Source organism: Xiphophorus hellerii, chromosome 17, assembly GCF_003331165.1.
Source record: "Xiphophorus hellerii strain 12219 chromosome 17, Xiphophorus_hellerii-4.1, whole genome shotgun sequence".
In the NCBI taxonomy this organism is placed as follows: Eukaryota; Metazoa; Chordata; class Actinopteri; order Cyprinodontiformes; family Poeciliidae; genus Xiphophorus; species Xiphophorus hellerii.
The window spans coordinates 16910975-16923593 of record NC_045688.1 but is presented as its reverse complement, the minus strand read 5'-3'; the positions used below and the strand labels follow the sequence as shown (position 1 = coordinate 16923593).

Below are 12619 nucleotides of genomic sequence, written 5' to 3'. Positions count from 1 at the left end.
TTGGCTCCAGACAAAGCCTGGCGGTGACCCACCAACTGAAATAGAAATGCACTTCAGGTGTGGAGACTCGAGGTCCAGGGGGGGAAGGAGCCGTTAAGCGGTTACCAACGTGGCGCAGCACATGAGACGAGGTGTTCCGGTGAAAGAGAAACCCTGCACCTGTTTTTTTTTTTTTTTTAAAGTTCAAACTCAACTTTGCATAATTCCTCTGGAATTATCATTACCTTAAAAGACACCCATTAATATTTGCAGAATTTGCTGCAAAGTTAAGCTTTGAAATAACTGCCGTAAAATGAACGGGCGGGTTCTGAAAATGCAAACGATGACTAGAGATCCCTGAAACTTTTACATCTGTTGCTGAAAGATGGATAAGGTGGGATTTTTAGTTCTTTCAATCGAAGTTCCATATTTCTATAGATTTACTCAAACATAAAGCGATTGGCTTTTTCACTCTGTGGTCTTACAACTTCAACGTCTTTAATAAGGATTTCTACAAACCTTTTAAAGAACAGCTGTTCATGTATTTATTGACATTGAATTGTTGAAATTTTGCAATGGAATTTATTTAGGGGTACACAGTATATAGGGAGTTGAATTAAAACAAAATGACTCAGGTTTTGATACTTTTATTTGTAAAAAAATCTGCTGCAAACCATCTACCAGTAGTCCCTCCGATCCCGGGTGCAAACGAGAAAGTTCGGGTGATCATTTAGAAAATCTTGTCAGACCCTGTATTTATAATCTAAGCTGTTATTTCTTTATATAAGCAACAACCACATAAAAAAAACAAGACGATTTTATTTTTCTTATCACATTTTATTGTTCATCGTAATGAAACAGCATCACGGATACAAAAAAAAAAACAAACAACAATAAAACACTCTCTAAGTAAATTATAAATCTGAATGTTTAGCCTGATCCACAGGGAGTAAAGACACTGGGAACAGCAAAAACATTGAGCCAGTGCTTCTCCGTGCCTGAGGGTCCGTAGAAAACCAAGGCCGAGGCGGTTTTGTTCACCCTTCCCTCGAATCAGCGTTCGCTGGTGTCTGCTTTAGAAAAAGCACGAGGAGGCCGTTTGTCTGTGCCAGCACAAAATGCGTCCGTCTGTACAGCATAGGCTGAGGTAAAATTCTTCGACGCTGCACGCAAACGTGTGTGGGGGGGGGACAAATGAATCCAGACCGCGAACCTGAGATACTTAGAGGGTCAATGTGTAGTGTGGATAGTTATACTTCTTCGTAAGACGACCCAACCTGAGGAGGCGATGAGTCTCTTACATTTAACTGAGGTCAAAAAACATTCGTAAGATCAATACTGAACATTCATTGCACTTCTTCAATAACAAAGGCACCGTTGCTTTATCAGGCTAAGAAATGCTTTGATTCAAGTCAAGTTATACAAAATGAAACTTCACCAAAGATGTTTCTAGAACAGCACTGATACACATTGCAAGCCTCAGTAAGATGGGACCTTCAGCTACGAACGATTGTCGGCGGGGAGTTGAAATATTGTTGTGCATTTTTGTTAACCTGAGGTAAAAAAGAAATTATTGTCTTGCTTTCATGATTTAGCTTTATTGAACCCGGAGCAAAAACTGAACTGCACTGCCTTAATTCTGATGTGTTTTGAGAAAAATAATGCTATTGTGCGTTCTGATCCGAAAAGGTCACGCTAAAACATGAGAATATGTAGGTAAGGAGAAAACATTCGACAAATGTACAAGCATCACGTAGAGAGAGAGAAAAAAAAGCAAGCTACTGTCATACAGCAAGAGAACAAAAAAGGCTAACACTCATCCACATTTATATAATAATATATATACTAAAAACAAATGATTGTAAAAGGCTTCTCAAGTACAACCCCCCACAACCCACTCAGCGGCGATGAATGTCGGTGTACCATAAAATAAAGATTATTTACACAGCATGTACAATTGTCCAAAAAAAAGACCACGTTTGTAATCCAAAAACATGCACATAATACACTATTTCATTTGAAATATCTATTTGCTTCACGTACGTAGATCCACAAAGGATCTATAAATGTCCACTTTGGCAGGGGTGTGATCGCGACACGTAACGGCGCAACGACTGACGGTGGAATCAGGCGAATCCGAGATTCTCATGTCGTCACCAGCTACTTTACGAAAGGCACGCGTTTCAAATGCCAAAAATATAGAGAAATAAAAAGTATCCGAAAGGCACAATTTAGGTCTCCATTTCAAAATGTAGGTAATAGACATTTAAGGCATTTGTAACAACGAATTGCTGAATAGTAACAAACTTTAGCTTAGCGACTGAACACTGTTGTTAGCCAAATAGTGAGTGACCCAGGTACGTTTTAACATGTCACTTCTCTTGAAATATCAGTTTAAAGAACAGCCACGTTGTGTTTCAGAGAAATAAAAACTATATGTTGTTCAATTTGTAGCAAAAATGAAGGCAGAAAGACAAAAATGTCTTGCATTTATGAGCTAGATATTCAGCTAGCAGCCAGAGATGGTTGAGCTAGCATAGCTGAAATGGAAAAATCCTTTAGAAACAAATGTGATATTGAGGGTTAGCAATTTGGGGAAACGGATATTGATTACTTTAGAAATGTATAACATTCATTTTAAATTTCTAACCCCCCCCAAACATTTTTTGTTGTAAAAAACGTACATTTGTGAAAATATAAAATAGTTTTGTGTGTAAACAGTTGATTTATTGCCAAGGATCAGCAAGTAGCTGTTACATTAACTTCATATGCAGCATTTTCATAAGAGAGCTTTTCATAGCCACATGAATGACTTTCCAGATTTATAAAAGCATAAATATAAAATGAAATGAGCAACAGCCCAATATCTGTGTGAGTGTATTGGCTTTAAATGTGTACTAATAAAGAATTTGGAAACATAGCATGGATAATGTGCAGAATGCAGCTGAGTCATGATACCATTGCTAAAATGGGACGATGTTGTAATTTGACATTTAGACGTTGTGTTTGTTCACTTTTGTCCAAATTATTGATAACTGGTGATTATTGGGGGTTTTAAAATTAAATGCTTTGGGACAGCCAATGTTATTTGTAGCCTTTGATAATGATGGAAAAGACAATTGCAAATCAAGTTACTCCTTAAAACCCGATTTAGTACAAAAGCATTACAAAGACATTTACCAAACACCTATTGATTAGCATGGCACTTACTTTGACTATAACTGACTGTAACAGACATTATTACTACGTTTAAATCCTTCACTACTTTCTCTAAAAGTTGTAGTTCATTGGCTTGACTTGGAAATAGTTCAATCTGAAGTGTGAAATTTAAAAATGTAAGAAGTTTTTTTTTTGAGTAACGGCCTTCACATACATTTGATCTGCCCCCATTTGTAGAGTTTTCCTCTCCGTTGAACCACAATGTTGTGTTGATGTACAGCTTCCACCTCGAATCTGAGGCTAGAAAAATATCTTTCTCCAGTTCTTCCAAGTTGGGAAAAACAGCCTGACTGGTCCACACCTTGAAACTGTAATTACATCAGTCACCGACGTCAAATCAATGTGGCCGCCTCAAACATATAACGGGTATCTAGCTAAAGTAATGAGCTTTCCTTGGCTATGATGTCATTTCCAAATCCGAGCTCCAATTTCTAGAAAAGCCAGTCGGCCGCCAGCCTAACGTCAGCAGGTAGCCGCAAACTTGACTACAAATGTAGCATTCACATGATAAAGGTTTGAACTGAGAGTTAAGAGTTACGATACAAATACGTAACAAGAGAAGAGAATAGAAGTTACGGATATTTAGAGAAACGATTTCAGCTTTCGCTGATGAAAACTCTAGCTGCCTCTGGATGTTTCAGCTAACTCTGTGTAAAAGTAACAAGAGATTCTCCGTCCAGCAGTCTAGCCCTACTTTATGTGTCTGAGAGGTTATTCCAGCAGGCATGTTGCTTGAAAATGATCGTTCGTCTTCGTTTTCACCTGAACAGCAGAGAACTCTGATAGGTCGCCTGAGATATGTACAATGCTACTTAATGCAGTAGCTACAGGTGATTATGTACCTCCGTCTCCTCCATGTTCAGAGTTCTGTATGACAGCAATACTGAAAGCACCTTCTTGTGCGCAGCTGGCCAAGACGATCGTCCCTGACGAATGCAGACTTTGGCAAGGTTTCTGATTTGTTATTGTTTTTAATCAATTTAAGTGGGGGGGGAAAAGAAGATGATTTTTCGGCTTAACCGTCTTTGTTGATTAATTTCATGGACAGTAGCTTAAAGAAATACATGTTTTGATATGTGTGCATATTTTTTATACGAGTGGAGGCGTCTACTGCATCTCCACATAAAGTGAAAAGTAATCCTAGTGCTTGTTTTTCATGGGTGACGACACACTCCATTTGTAAATGTAGCTTAATTTCAGAAGGAGGAGGAGGACGGCGGGAAACGCCGTCGCCTTTTCCAGCCCTGCGGTCCAATCACAATGCTGCTCTTCAAAGTGAAAGATTTGCTCAGCATCTTCACAGCTGGAAGTACGATATCTTCATCGCGATGATGATTCCAGACCACCTGTAACGGCGTATTTACGTCAAAGTCTGAAGTTGTTACATTCTAACGTACAAAAGAAGGAAAAAAAAAGTCCTCCAAATGATGTTCTGAGGATGCAGAGCATCCGGTCGATACGCTGGAGATTGTCTGAATAATTCAATCGAGGGAAGTGACGAAGATTGTGGTGTGGTTGGAAAAGGATGGCTGCTGCTGTCTTAGATATAAATCCGAACGTGAGAAGGAGGGGGTCTTTAGTGGGCGTGGCTGGTGCCGGGTGGGTGATGGATCCAGTCGAGAACGATAAGAAACAAGCTGCCAATCATGAAGACCACCCCCACGGCCAGGAAGACCGCCGCCTGGAGAGAGAGAGAGAGACGGGAACAAGAAGGGATTCTGGGTAAGGAGGCAATAAACTGGGGTCGTATTGACTTTTGGTCAACTCAAGTTTATTAGTATAGCACATTCGGCAACAAGGCAGTTGCTTTACGCCATAAAAACATCATACAGTCATCAATTATGAAACAAACAATAAACAACACATTTTGTCAAATGTACTCTAATGTAGGAACTAAGTGTTTTGGGTGTTTTCTGGAGGTCTGTTCCAGATTTGTGGTGCATAGAAGCTGAATGCTGGTTCTCCATGTTTGGTTCTGGTGATGCAGAACCAGAACCTGAAGACCAGAGAGGTCTTGAAGTTTGACACTGTCCTAGAACTCATTGTGACTAAAGATAAAGACTTCTCTAGATCTTGCTGCGACCTCAGTCTTCGAGTCCTGGGAATGTTCTTCAGGTGACAGAAGGCCCAGTTTGTTACTGTCTTTATGTGGCTCTGAAGGTTCGGGTCTGAATCGATCACTGCTTCCAGATTTCAGGCCTGATCTCGAGTTTCTATCTGAAACAACTGAAGGTGTGCGCTGACTCTAGAACGCTCCTCTTTAGGTCCAGAGACAATAACATCAGCCGTGGTGGAGAAAGACAGAGAGCTTAGAAGAGGAGAACAAACCTAATGGCAGTGCAAACTTACCGAAACCTTCTGCCAGGAGTTGTATGGTAACGACTTAACCAGGCGGAGGTAGAAGGCAGCAGGAAGGATGAAGATGAGCATTGTAGCTGCAGAAGCACCTGCAAATAGAGGGGAAGAAGGGCTCATTAAAGCACTCAATACCTGGTTGCACTCAACAGGTTGCAATTTATGGTGAGTGAGGACTAGAATTTTCTTCATATTGTGCGCTGACAATACATAGTTTACTATTTAATTGCAGGTTAGGTTGCAGTAGTTTTCCAGTTGCTTCAGCAACTGCCTAACTGCCTGCCCTCCTACAGAATGTGCCCTATTAGATATTGAGTGAGCAAGCAGAAAAGATGGCAAAATGCTCGTCCTGCCAGGCTAAAAATGCAGCGAGGACAGTCATGACTCGCAGAGCGAGACCCTTGACGATTTAGGTTGCGGCTCTTCCTGCTGTAAGCAAAAAAAAAAGTAGGGCACTTCTAAACTTCTCTTAGAGTGCAGGAGGTTTAAATGACTCGGTTATATTTAGCGTTGAGGTGTCGACCGTCTGCCGTCGGCAGCTTCATGTGTCCACCGGACTGAAAAGACTAAGAAAAGAAACCGTGAGTCAGGACTTACCGATGAAGCCAAAGATGTCCCTGATTGTTGGAACGAAGATGACCAGCATGTTGTTGAAGGCCAGGATGAGCGCGGCGATCACCAAGTGGCGGGTCCAGCTGAAGTCACGGCCCTTGAAGAGCAACGTGGTGATGGAGGAGCGGATCTGAGAGGAAACAAGCCACGAGCGTTTAGGGGTTGCACTTGATTGCCGCACCTAGAACTTTACAGATCCATCTGACATGAAGGAGGCTTCGCGAACACAAACGCGAACTGTAACGTGTTTTAGGCTGCGTTCACACTGTAAGCCGTAACATTCAATTCCAATTTTTTGTGAATTTATTTTCAGAAATAAATGCCACTTGTATGAGATCTCCTGTGTGAAGCTGAAACAACTTAAAAGCGTCAAGCATGTGCAGTAGAGGACACAGTAGTGTCAAACGTAGCGAACGCGCTCAGTGTTTGCAGAAGTAAATATGGACAGTAACGGTGGACTGTATGTTGCGATTTTAAAGTTGTTCTCAAACCAGAAACATCACATTAACAAATTAAATCTCAGCATCGTCCAACATGGTTGTTGTTTTTCTTCCTGAATGCAGAATAGTGACATTTGTCGAGTGTCAGTGACAAACAGGTCGGATGAACGCTCCCTGTACCTACAAACACAAGGTCACATTTGAAAAGATCGGATACGTGTCGGACTGAGGACCACATATCCAAGCGGTCGGGTTGCATTTGTAAAATATTCGATCTGTGTTGTTCAGCCTGTCATCAAAAGATCAGATAAAGGTCGCACAAGGGCAAAAGGTTCAGATTTTGGTCACTTCAGGCTGCAGTGTGACCGTAGTTTGCATCCCAACTCTTCAAGCTTTTTCACATTAGACCTGCAAACCTTAACGTCTTTAATGAAGGGTTTATGTGCCAGACAAAACACGGTGCCTCATTGGTAGCATGCATCTATATTTAGACCCCTCTTCTGCCAGCCTTGTGACTTTCTTCCTTCAAAACAGACATTACAATAATGTTCCCTTTCTCAGACTTGGTGTCTCAGGGTATGTTCCTGAACTGGGTGTGTTTAAGAAAAGACGGGAGGTAAAGCAGCAGATCCCAGCTAAGACACCTTTTTGCTGGTTAAGCCTCCTCACTGGGGGAAAGGTTGTGGGGATCAGGAGAAACCCGAGGCACCGTGGATTGGCGGGTCACGGGGGGAAAGGTAGAAAGGAAGCGGCGTTTTATCTCCCGCGGCGCAATGGGACTATGAGGTTGCATCAGCCACCAGTGAGAAAAGGGCGGGCTAAGAATGCGGGGAGGGAGGGAGGGAGTTGCTGTTGGCAGTTTTCATTCTTACTCATCGTTCTGCTTTACCTTTCTTACCCAAGTGTGTCACATTAAAACAACTGAGCCGTCGTGACTTGCACATCTCAAGGTCTTAACAAATTTTCTCCAGTGCTGGCAACGCTCAAGTCTTTTAAGCCTGGGTTAAAGAAGAGGTATATTTATGCTTCACTGCTAGGTACAAATACTAATTATCTTGATTTTCTGGGCTGCCAGATTGAACCAAAGCGACACTGAGATGCTCACACTGTTGGATCCACTGCCAAGAAATTGTCTCCATTTGTTCCAAAAACTCATATCATGCCATAAATCTAAGATCTTCATCAGTCTTCCTTCCTCCCTCCTTCCCAGGGGTTTGTGCATAATTTGGTTGTCCTGGAAAAGTCGAGCCTGCATGCTGCATTTCTCTCCATGGCACCAAACCATTCAGCACAGGCCTGCTACCTGGCACCAAGCCTTTGGAGTTCACCGTGTGATATTTGCACACTCTGCTCCTTGGTATTTACTTGTAGAGCCAAGCTGAGCCGGACACATCTGGCTTTGGCCTGTTGGAAACGAACCAAGAACAAGGTTTCTGCTGTATGGGCCTGCCCACATGGGTCGTATTTTCACTCATCACCCGAGTAGAGTGAAACACAAACTACACACACTGAGGTTGATGCAAGATCTGAACCATATTTCTGCTTTGTGCTTCGCTAAGGTAAACGCGTGGCTCGACTGTCGGCGCACAAGGCAAGTGAGAATGGAAAGTATCGGCAGCAAAGGTGAAAAGTCCCTCACGAGTAAAAATACTCAACAGGAAAGTCACCTCAGAGGGTTTGTGGGCTAAGGAAGCACTGAAGCATCAGCGGAAACTAGACACCCAAACAAGAGCCTTCTGAAGAAGAGTAGTTCCCCTTTTTCAACCAAAACAAACACAGAACTCGATTGATAGGACGATGAGCCCTCTAGTGGCGACACTGGCTCACTGCAGGACCAACTAACCAGAAGAAAGGTGCAAAACACACTGACTGCATTGTTTTCAGAATATTTCATATTTAGAAAACAGACTTTTTTTTATAGAATAAAAAATAAACATTAAATTGTCAAATTGGAGAGTAATGTAGCGTTTGATAAATTAAAGTGAAATATGTGTTATATTGCAAAGTAATTTCATTCAGTGTGTTAGAAATCCAAGAAGAATGAATTACATGTTTAATTTTAATCGGCTAACGCAGTTCTACACAGTTTACATCTTTGAGCATTAAAATTGATATTAATGTGTTTGATTTCATCTTTTTCTTGCAGCTTGAGATTTATTTACACACCTAAATGCATTTTATTGTCCTACTTTTTTTTTTCCATTTATGTTTAGTTAATTTTTCAGTTTACTAGAACTGCAATCTATAATTCCATTTTATTTGAGCTAATTTTCCAATTTGGTTTGGTAAGTGTTACCAAGGCAGACATTTATTTTAACCAGGATTTACTTTGTTTTTGCCTGATTAAATGTTTTAACTACATTTTACATTTCCTAATAAGATGTTTTTTCTGTATGTTTTAGATTTGTTCATGTCATTTTTCTGTGTAATTTTCACGTTTTGATACTCTACATCTCTACCTCATGCTTCCACATTTAGATGCTACTATTTGCATTGTAGCTGCCTCACTAAAACAACTATTTGAATGTTTATGATGGTAAGATGGCGGCGGCTTCACCTGTGGCCTGGTTGGCCTGAGAACTGGGACATGTCTGCCTCCACATAAAGCCCCTTCATTATGTACCAGATCCCAGGAAAAGCCCCGTGTGATCCGGGTGCCGTCGCCGTCTACCCTTCATGCGACCGCCCGCCGCAGCACACACACGTGCTTTCAGGTTGCACACCCGTCTACATGTGTCGTCTTCGCTCACGACCACTGCGTTGCCACGGGAGCCGAGGACAGTCGGCAGACAAAGCTAACGTTAATCTCTCGCTGAAGGTCGTCGGCGTTTTCCTTTAAAACCTGCCAGGTGGATTCAGGAGGCCGGACGGAAACTTGGCAGAACAACGGTGAGGCAAAGCAGTTCTTTGGGTTCAGTGCTGCACATTCTTCTTTATCAGTCTCCCCACTGTGCAGTAGCAGCGGTTTAATTTACAGAATGAATAGTTATGGTGAGTTAATGAAACATTCCTAACTCTGCACACCTACGACTCTCTAGTAAGAATGCCAAGTACCAGTGGAAAACTGCGCTCCCTTAGCGCTAAGCCGGCTCATTTATTTGCATGTTGACAGCGACAGGTTCTTCATTTGAAATAATTTATGTAAAAAGCCACTGACTCATGTCTCTTTACAGCTACAGTTGTATACAAGTTAAAACCAGTTTTGAAAGCACTCACAAAAAGATTTTGATCAAATTTTGATGACGTTTTAGATAAAATCTTTTAATTTATGCATTCCAACTGTGCTTATGTTCTTATCATGTTTCTGCATACTACATGCTACATTAAACATTAAGGTTTAATGTGACTATATCAAACCTTAATGTTTAAGGTTTAACTTAACATCACATTCAGAAGTTAACTAAGTTTTATCTTCTTAATGTGAAGATAAAACTTTAACCTGAAAGTAATTTCCATAGCTTTTTTTTATAAAACAATGTAGCTGTCAAGATGAAGAAATTAAAGTTTTCTTCTCTCTTTTGCTAGTTTTCTACAATGAGTAATTTTAAAATGAGTATCACCTTAAGCTCAGTTATTATCCAATTTATTTTAAAAAAAAAGGATAGTTAATACCTTCCTTCCTTAGCATGAAGATGAAACTAACTGATTTATTTTTTTAATATATATTAAATGTTTCCCTTTTTGTCTGGGGTTCACTTTTTTACAAGCACTACAAAATTTTCAAAAACCAAACATTAGCTTTAGCTGCAGGAAATTATTTTAATAAATCTATTTTTTGTCCAAAAGTGGCCAGATTTGTGGTTCACACAACTGGCTATACAAATAAAAGGCTAGCATAGACATTTTTTATGCACTGCTTATCGATGCGTTTCTGTTTTGGTAAAGTTAGTTTTTATATGACTGGGTGGGCAACATGTAATTTCATTAAAACATGTATTAAGACATAGCTAAACATACACACATTATCAATTTTACCTACAGGTTTTAACTTAAGCTAAAACTAGCTAGCTTTAACTTATTTTGAATATTTTCATGCTAAAACAAAGCAGGTATCCAGACAAATTTTGGTGTTTCAAAGAGGCTCAATCAATAGTTAGCATTTCTTTATACAAATGACCAGCTAGGATTTAATTCAATTAAAACACATAATTACAGATAATAGCTAGCTAAAAACTACAAGCAGCATTCAACTTCCAAAACTAGCTAGCTAACTATGTCTAGGTCTCCAAGATGATGTTCTTCCTGCTTGACTTGTAGTTGAAACAAAGTTACTTCTTTTGTCAAAAACATAAAGAGGCTTTAGCTTTAGTTTGAGCTGAGTTAAGGTTTTCCAAATATTTATTTGTTTAGCACAGATAGCTTAGCTATGTGGTTCACAGTTACTGGAAGGTAATATTTAGGCTAAATATTACATGTATTTTAGCCAAAGCTAAAACTAGCATGCTTCTACTATTTAAATGTAAAGAAACATTGCTATTGCTAAATATTTCCTTCTTGCCGTAAAATACAAATGTTTTTACAATTATTTTTGTTTAAAATAAAACACTGTTAAGTTGAAGAGGTTAGCTAGCGCATGGCACATTCAGTTAAACAATTTATTAGCTCCTCTCAGTTCTGTTAAAATGTGTAACAGCTAGTTAAAAAGTGACACGTAGAAACCAGCTTGGTTACAGATTTCAACTACAGCCAAAAGTCGCATTCCGGGTCAATTTCCTTTTACTGTAATTGTGTTTCGACTACGATGTTCTTTTAAAGCCAAACCTGTGTCCTCATAAGCCATTTCTCCCAGCTCAAAGCACCCAGAAGCTGATTTCTCAACATTACTAACACATTTCGAGGAACGGACACCCTAGTGCGGCGGATTGTAAGACAAGATATGTCGAGGAATGTACTATCCTCCCCCTGCCTGCTTGCCCTCGGTTCCCTGCCTCTGATATCTCACAGGAGGTCAGGGTGAGGGTTTTTCCACTGCTCCGTTGTTAGGGTGGGAAACATGGAGTTCTCCCACACCTTGCTTTAGGAAAAACACCCAAACATCGGCAAGATTACTAAATGGTAAAGCTGATTTAGAGTTCATATCCTACTGCTGTACTAACATTGTGAAACAAACACTTTTTATAAAGCAGCAGTATACAGCATACGGTATACTGCAGCTCACTACTGAAAAAAGTAAACTTGCTGCCCCTTAGTGGCAGCCATGTGCAATTACAACTTTAGTACAAGCACATAATGTGTCAACATTATCTCAAGTGTGTGTGTGTGTGTGTGTGTGTGTGTGTTCTGGAGCCTAAAGGAGGCAGGAAACTTCCACTGACCAGTGGGCCCTCATTTTTTTTTGTTCTCTTGGTGTCAGATAAGGGGCAGTCTAAAATTATCCTGTGACCATATATGGAGATAGAAGTAAGAGGGGCACATGTGTGAATGAATAGGAGTAAGATGATAAGGTTTGGCGGCCGCACGTCACTTGACCCAATATGAGCAGACATTGAGGAAAAACATTAGCCGGCACAGTGTGGTAGTGCTGAAATCTTTTAGATGACGTTAAATGCGTGTGGGTGCAATAAAGAGGTGCCGGGTTTTACAACCACAGGCTGTGTGCTTGGGTTCCTGAATGACGACAGGAAGAGTTTCAAGCGAACAACATGTTCTACTTATTTGCCCAGAGTGGCAGCGGAAAAAGACCAGTCCATCCAGAAAATGACAAAAAAAAAAAAAAAGAACAAACACAAACGGACTCTGTAAGGAGAACCACACACACACACACCCACACACACACCCACGCCCACACCCACACACACACACACACACAGCCCAGCATTTAACATTTAAAAGGGCGGTGTGTGTTTACGTGTGCTTAAGTGCTCTGACGCAAATCAAACTGTTACCCTTTCAAATGAAAGTGGAACCGACTGAAATAAGGGGCGGTGCTCTATGTAAAAGAAAGTTCTCATTAAATAAATAATAATAAAAAATAAAAATAAAATACAAACACAGAAAGCAGAACAGACACAGCG

At 40.5% G+C, this 12619-nt stretch overlaps 1 protein-coding gene across 2 annotated transcripts in view; it reads right to left on the bottom strand.

Annotated features, from left to right (window-relative positions):
• Positions 1 to 1464: 1464 nt before the first annotated feature.
• Positions 1465 to 12619, bottom strand: part of slc38a4 (solute carrier family 38 member 4) — a 30461-nt gene continuing 19306 nt past the window's right edge. For both annotated transcript variants that reach the window (XM_032589578.1, XM_032589577.1), the window contains exons 14-16: positions 6151 to 6295; positions 5548 to 5645; positions 1465 to 4879 (exon numbers count right to left, since the gene is read on the bottom strand). In XM_032589578.1, coding sequence (XP_032445469.1) covers positions 4775 to 4879; positions 5548 to 5645; positions 6151 to 6295 — 348 coding nt within the window. In that variant the 3' untranslated portion in view covers positions 1465 to 4774. The remainder of the gene's footprint in view (positions 4880 to 5547; positions 5646 to 6150; positions 6296 to 12619) is intronic.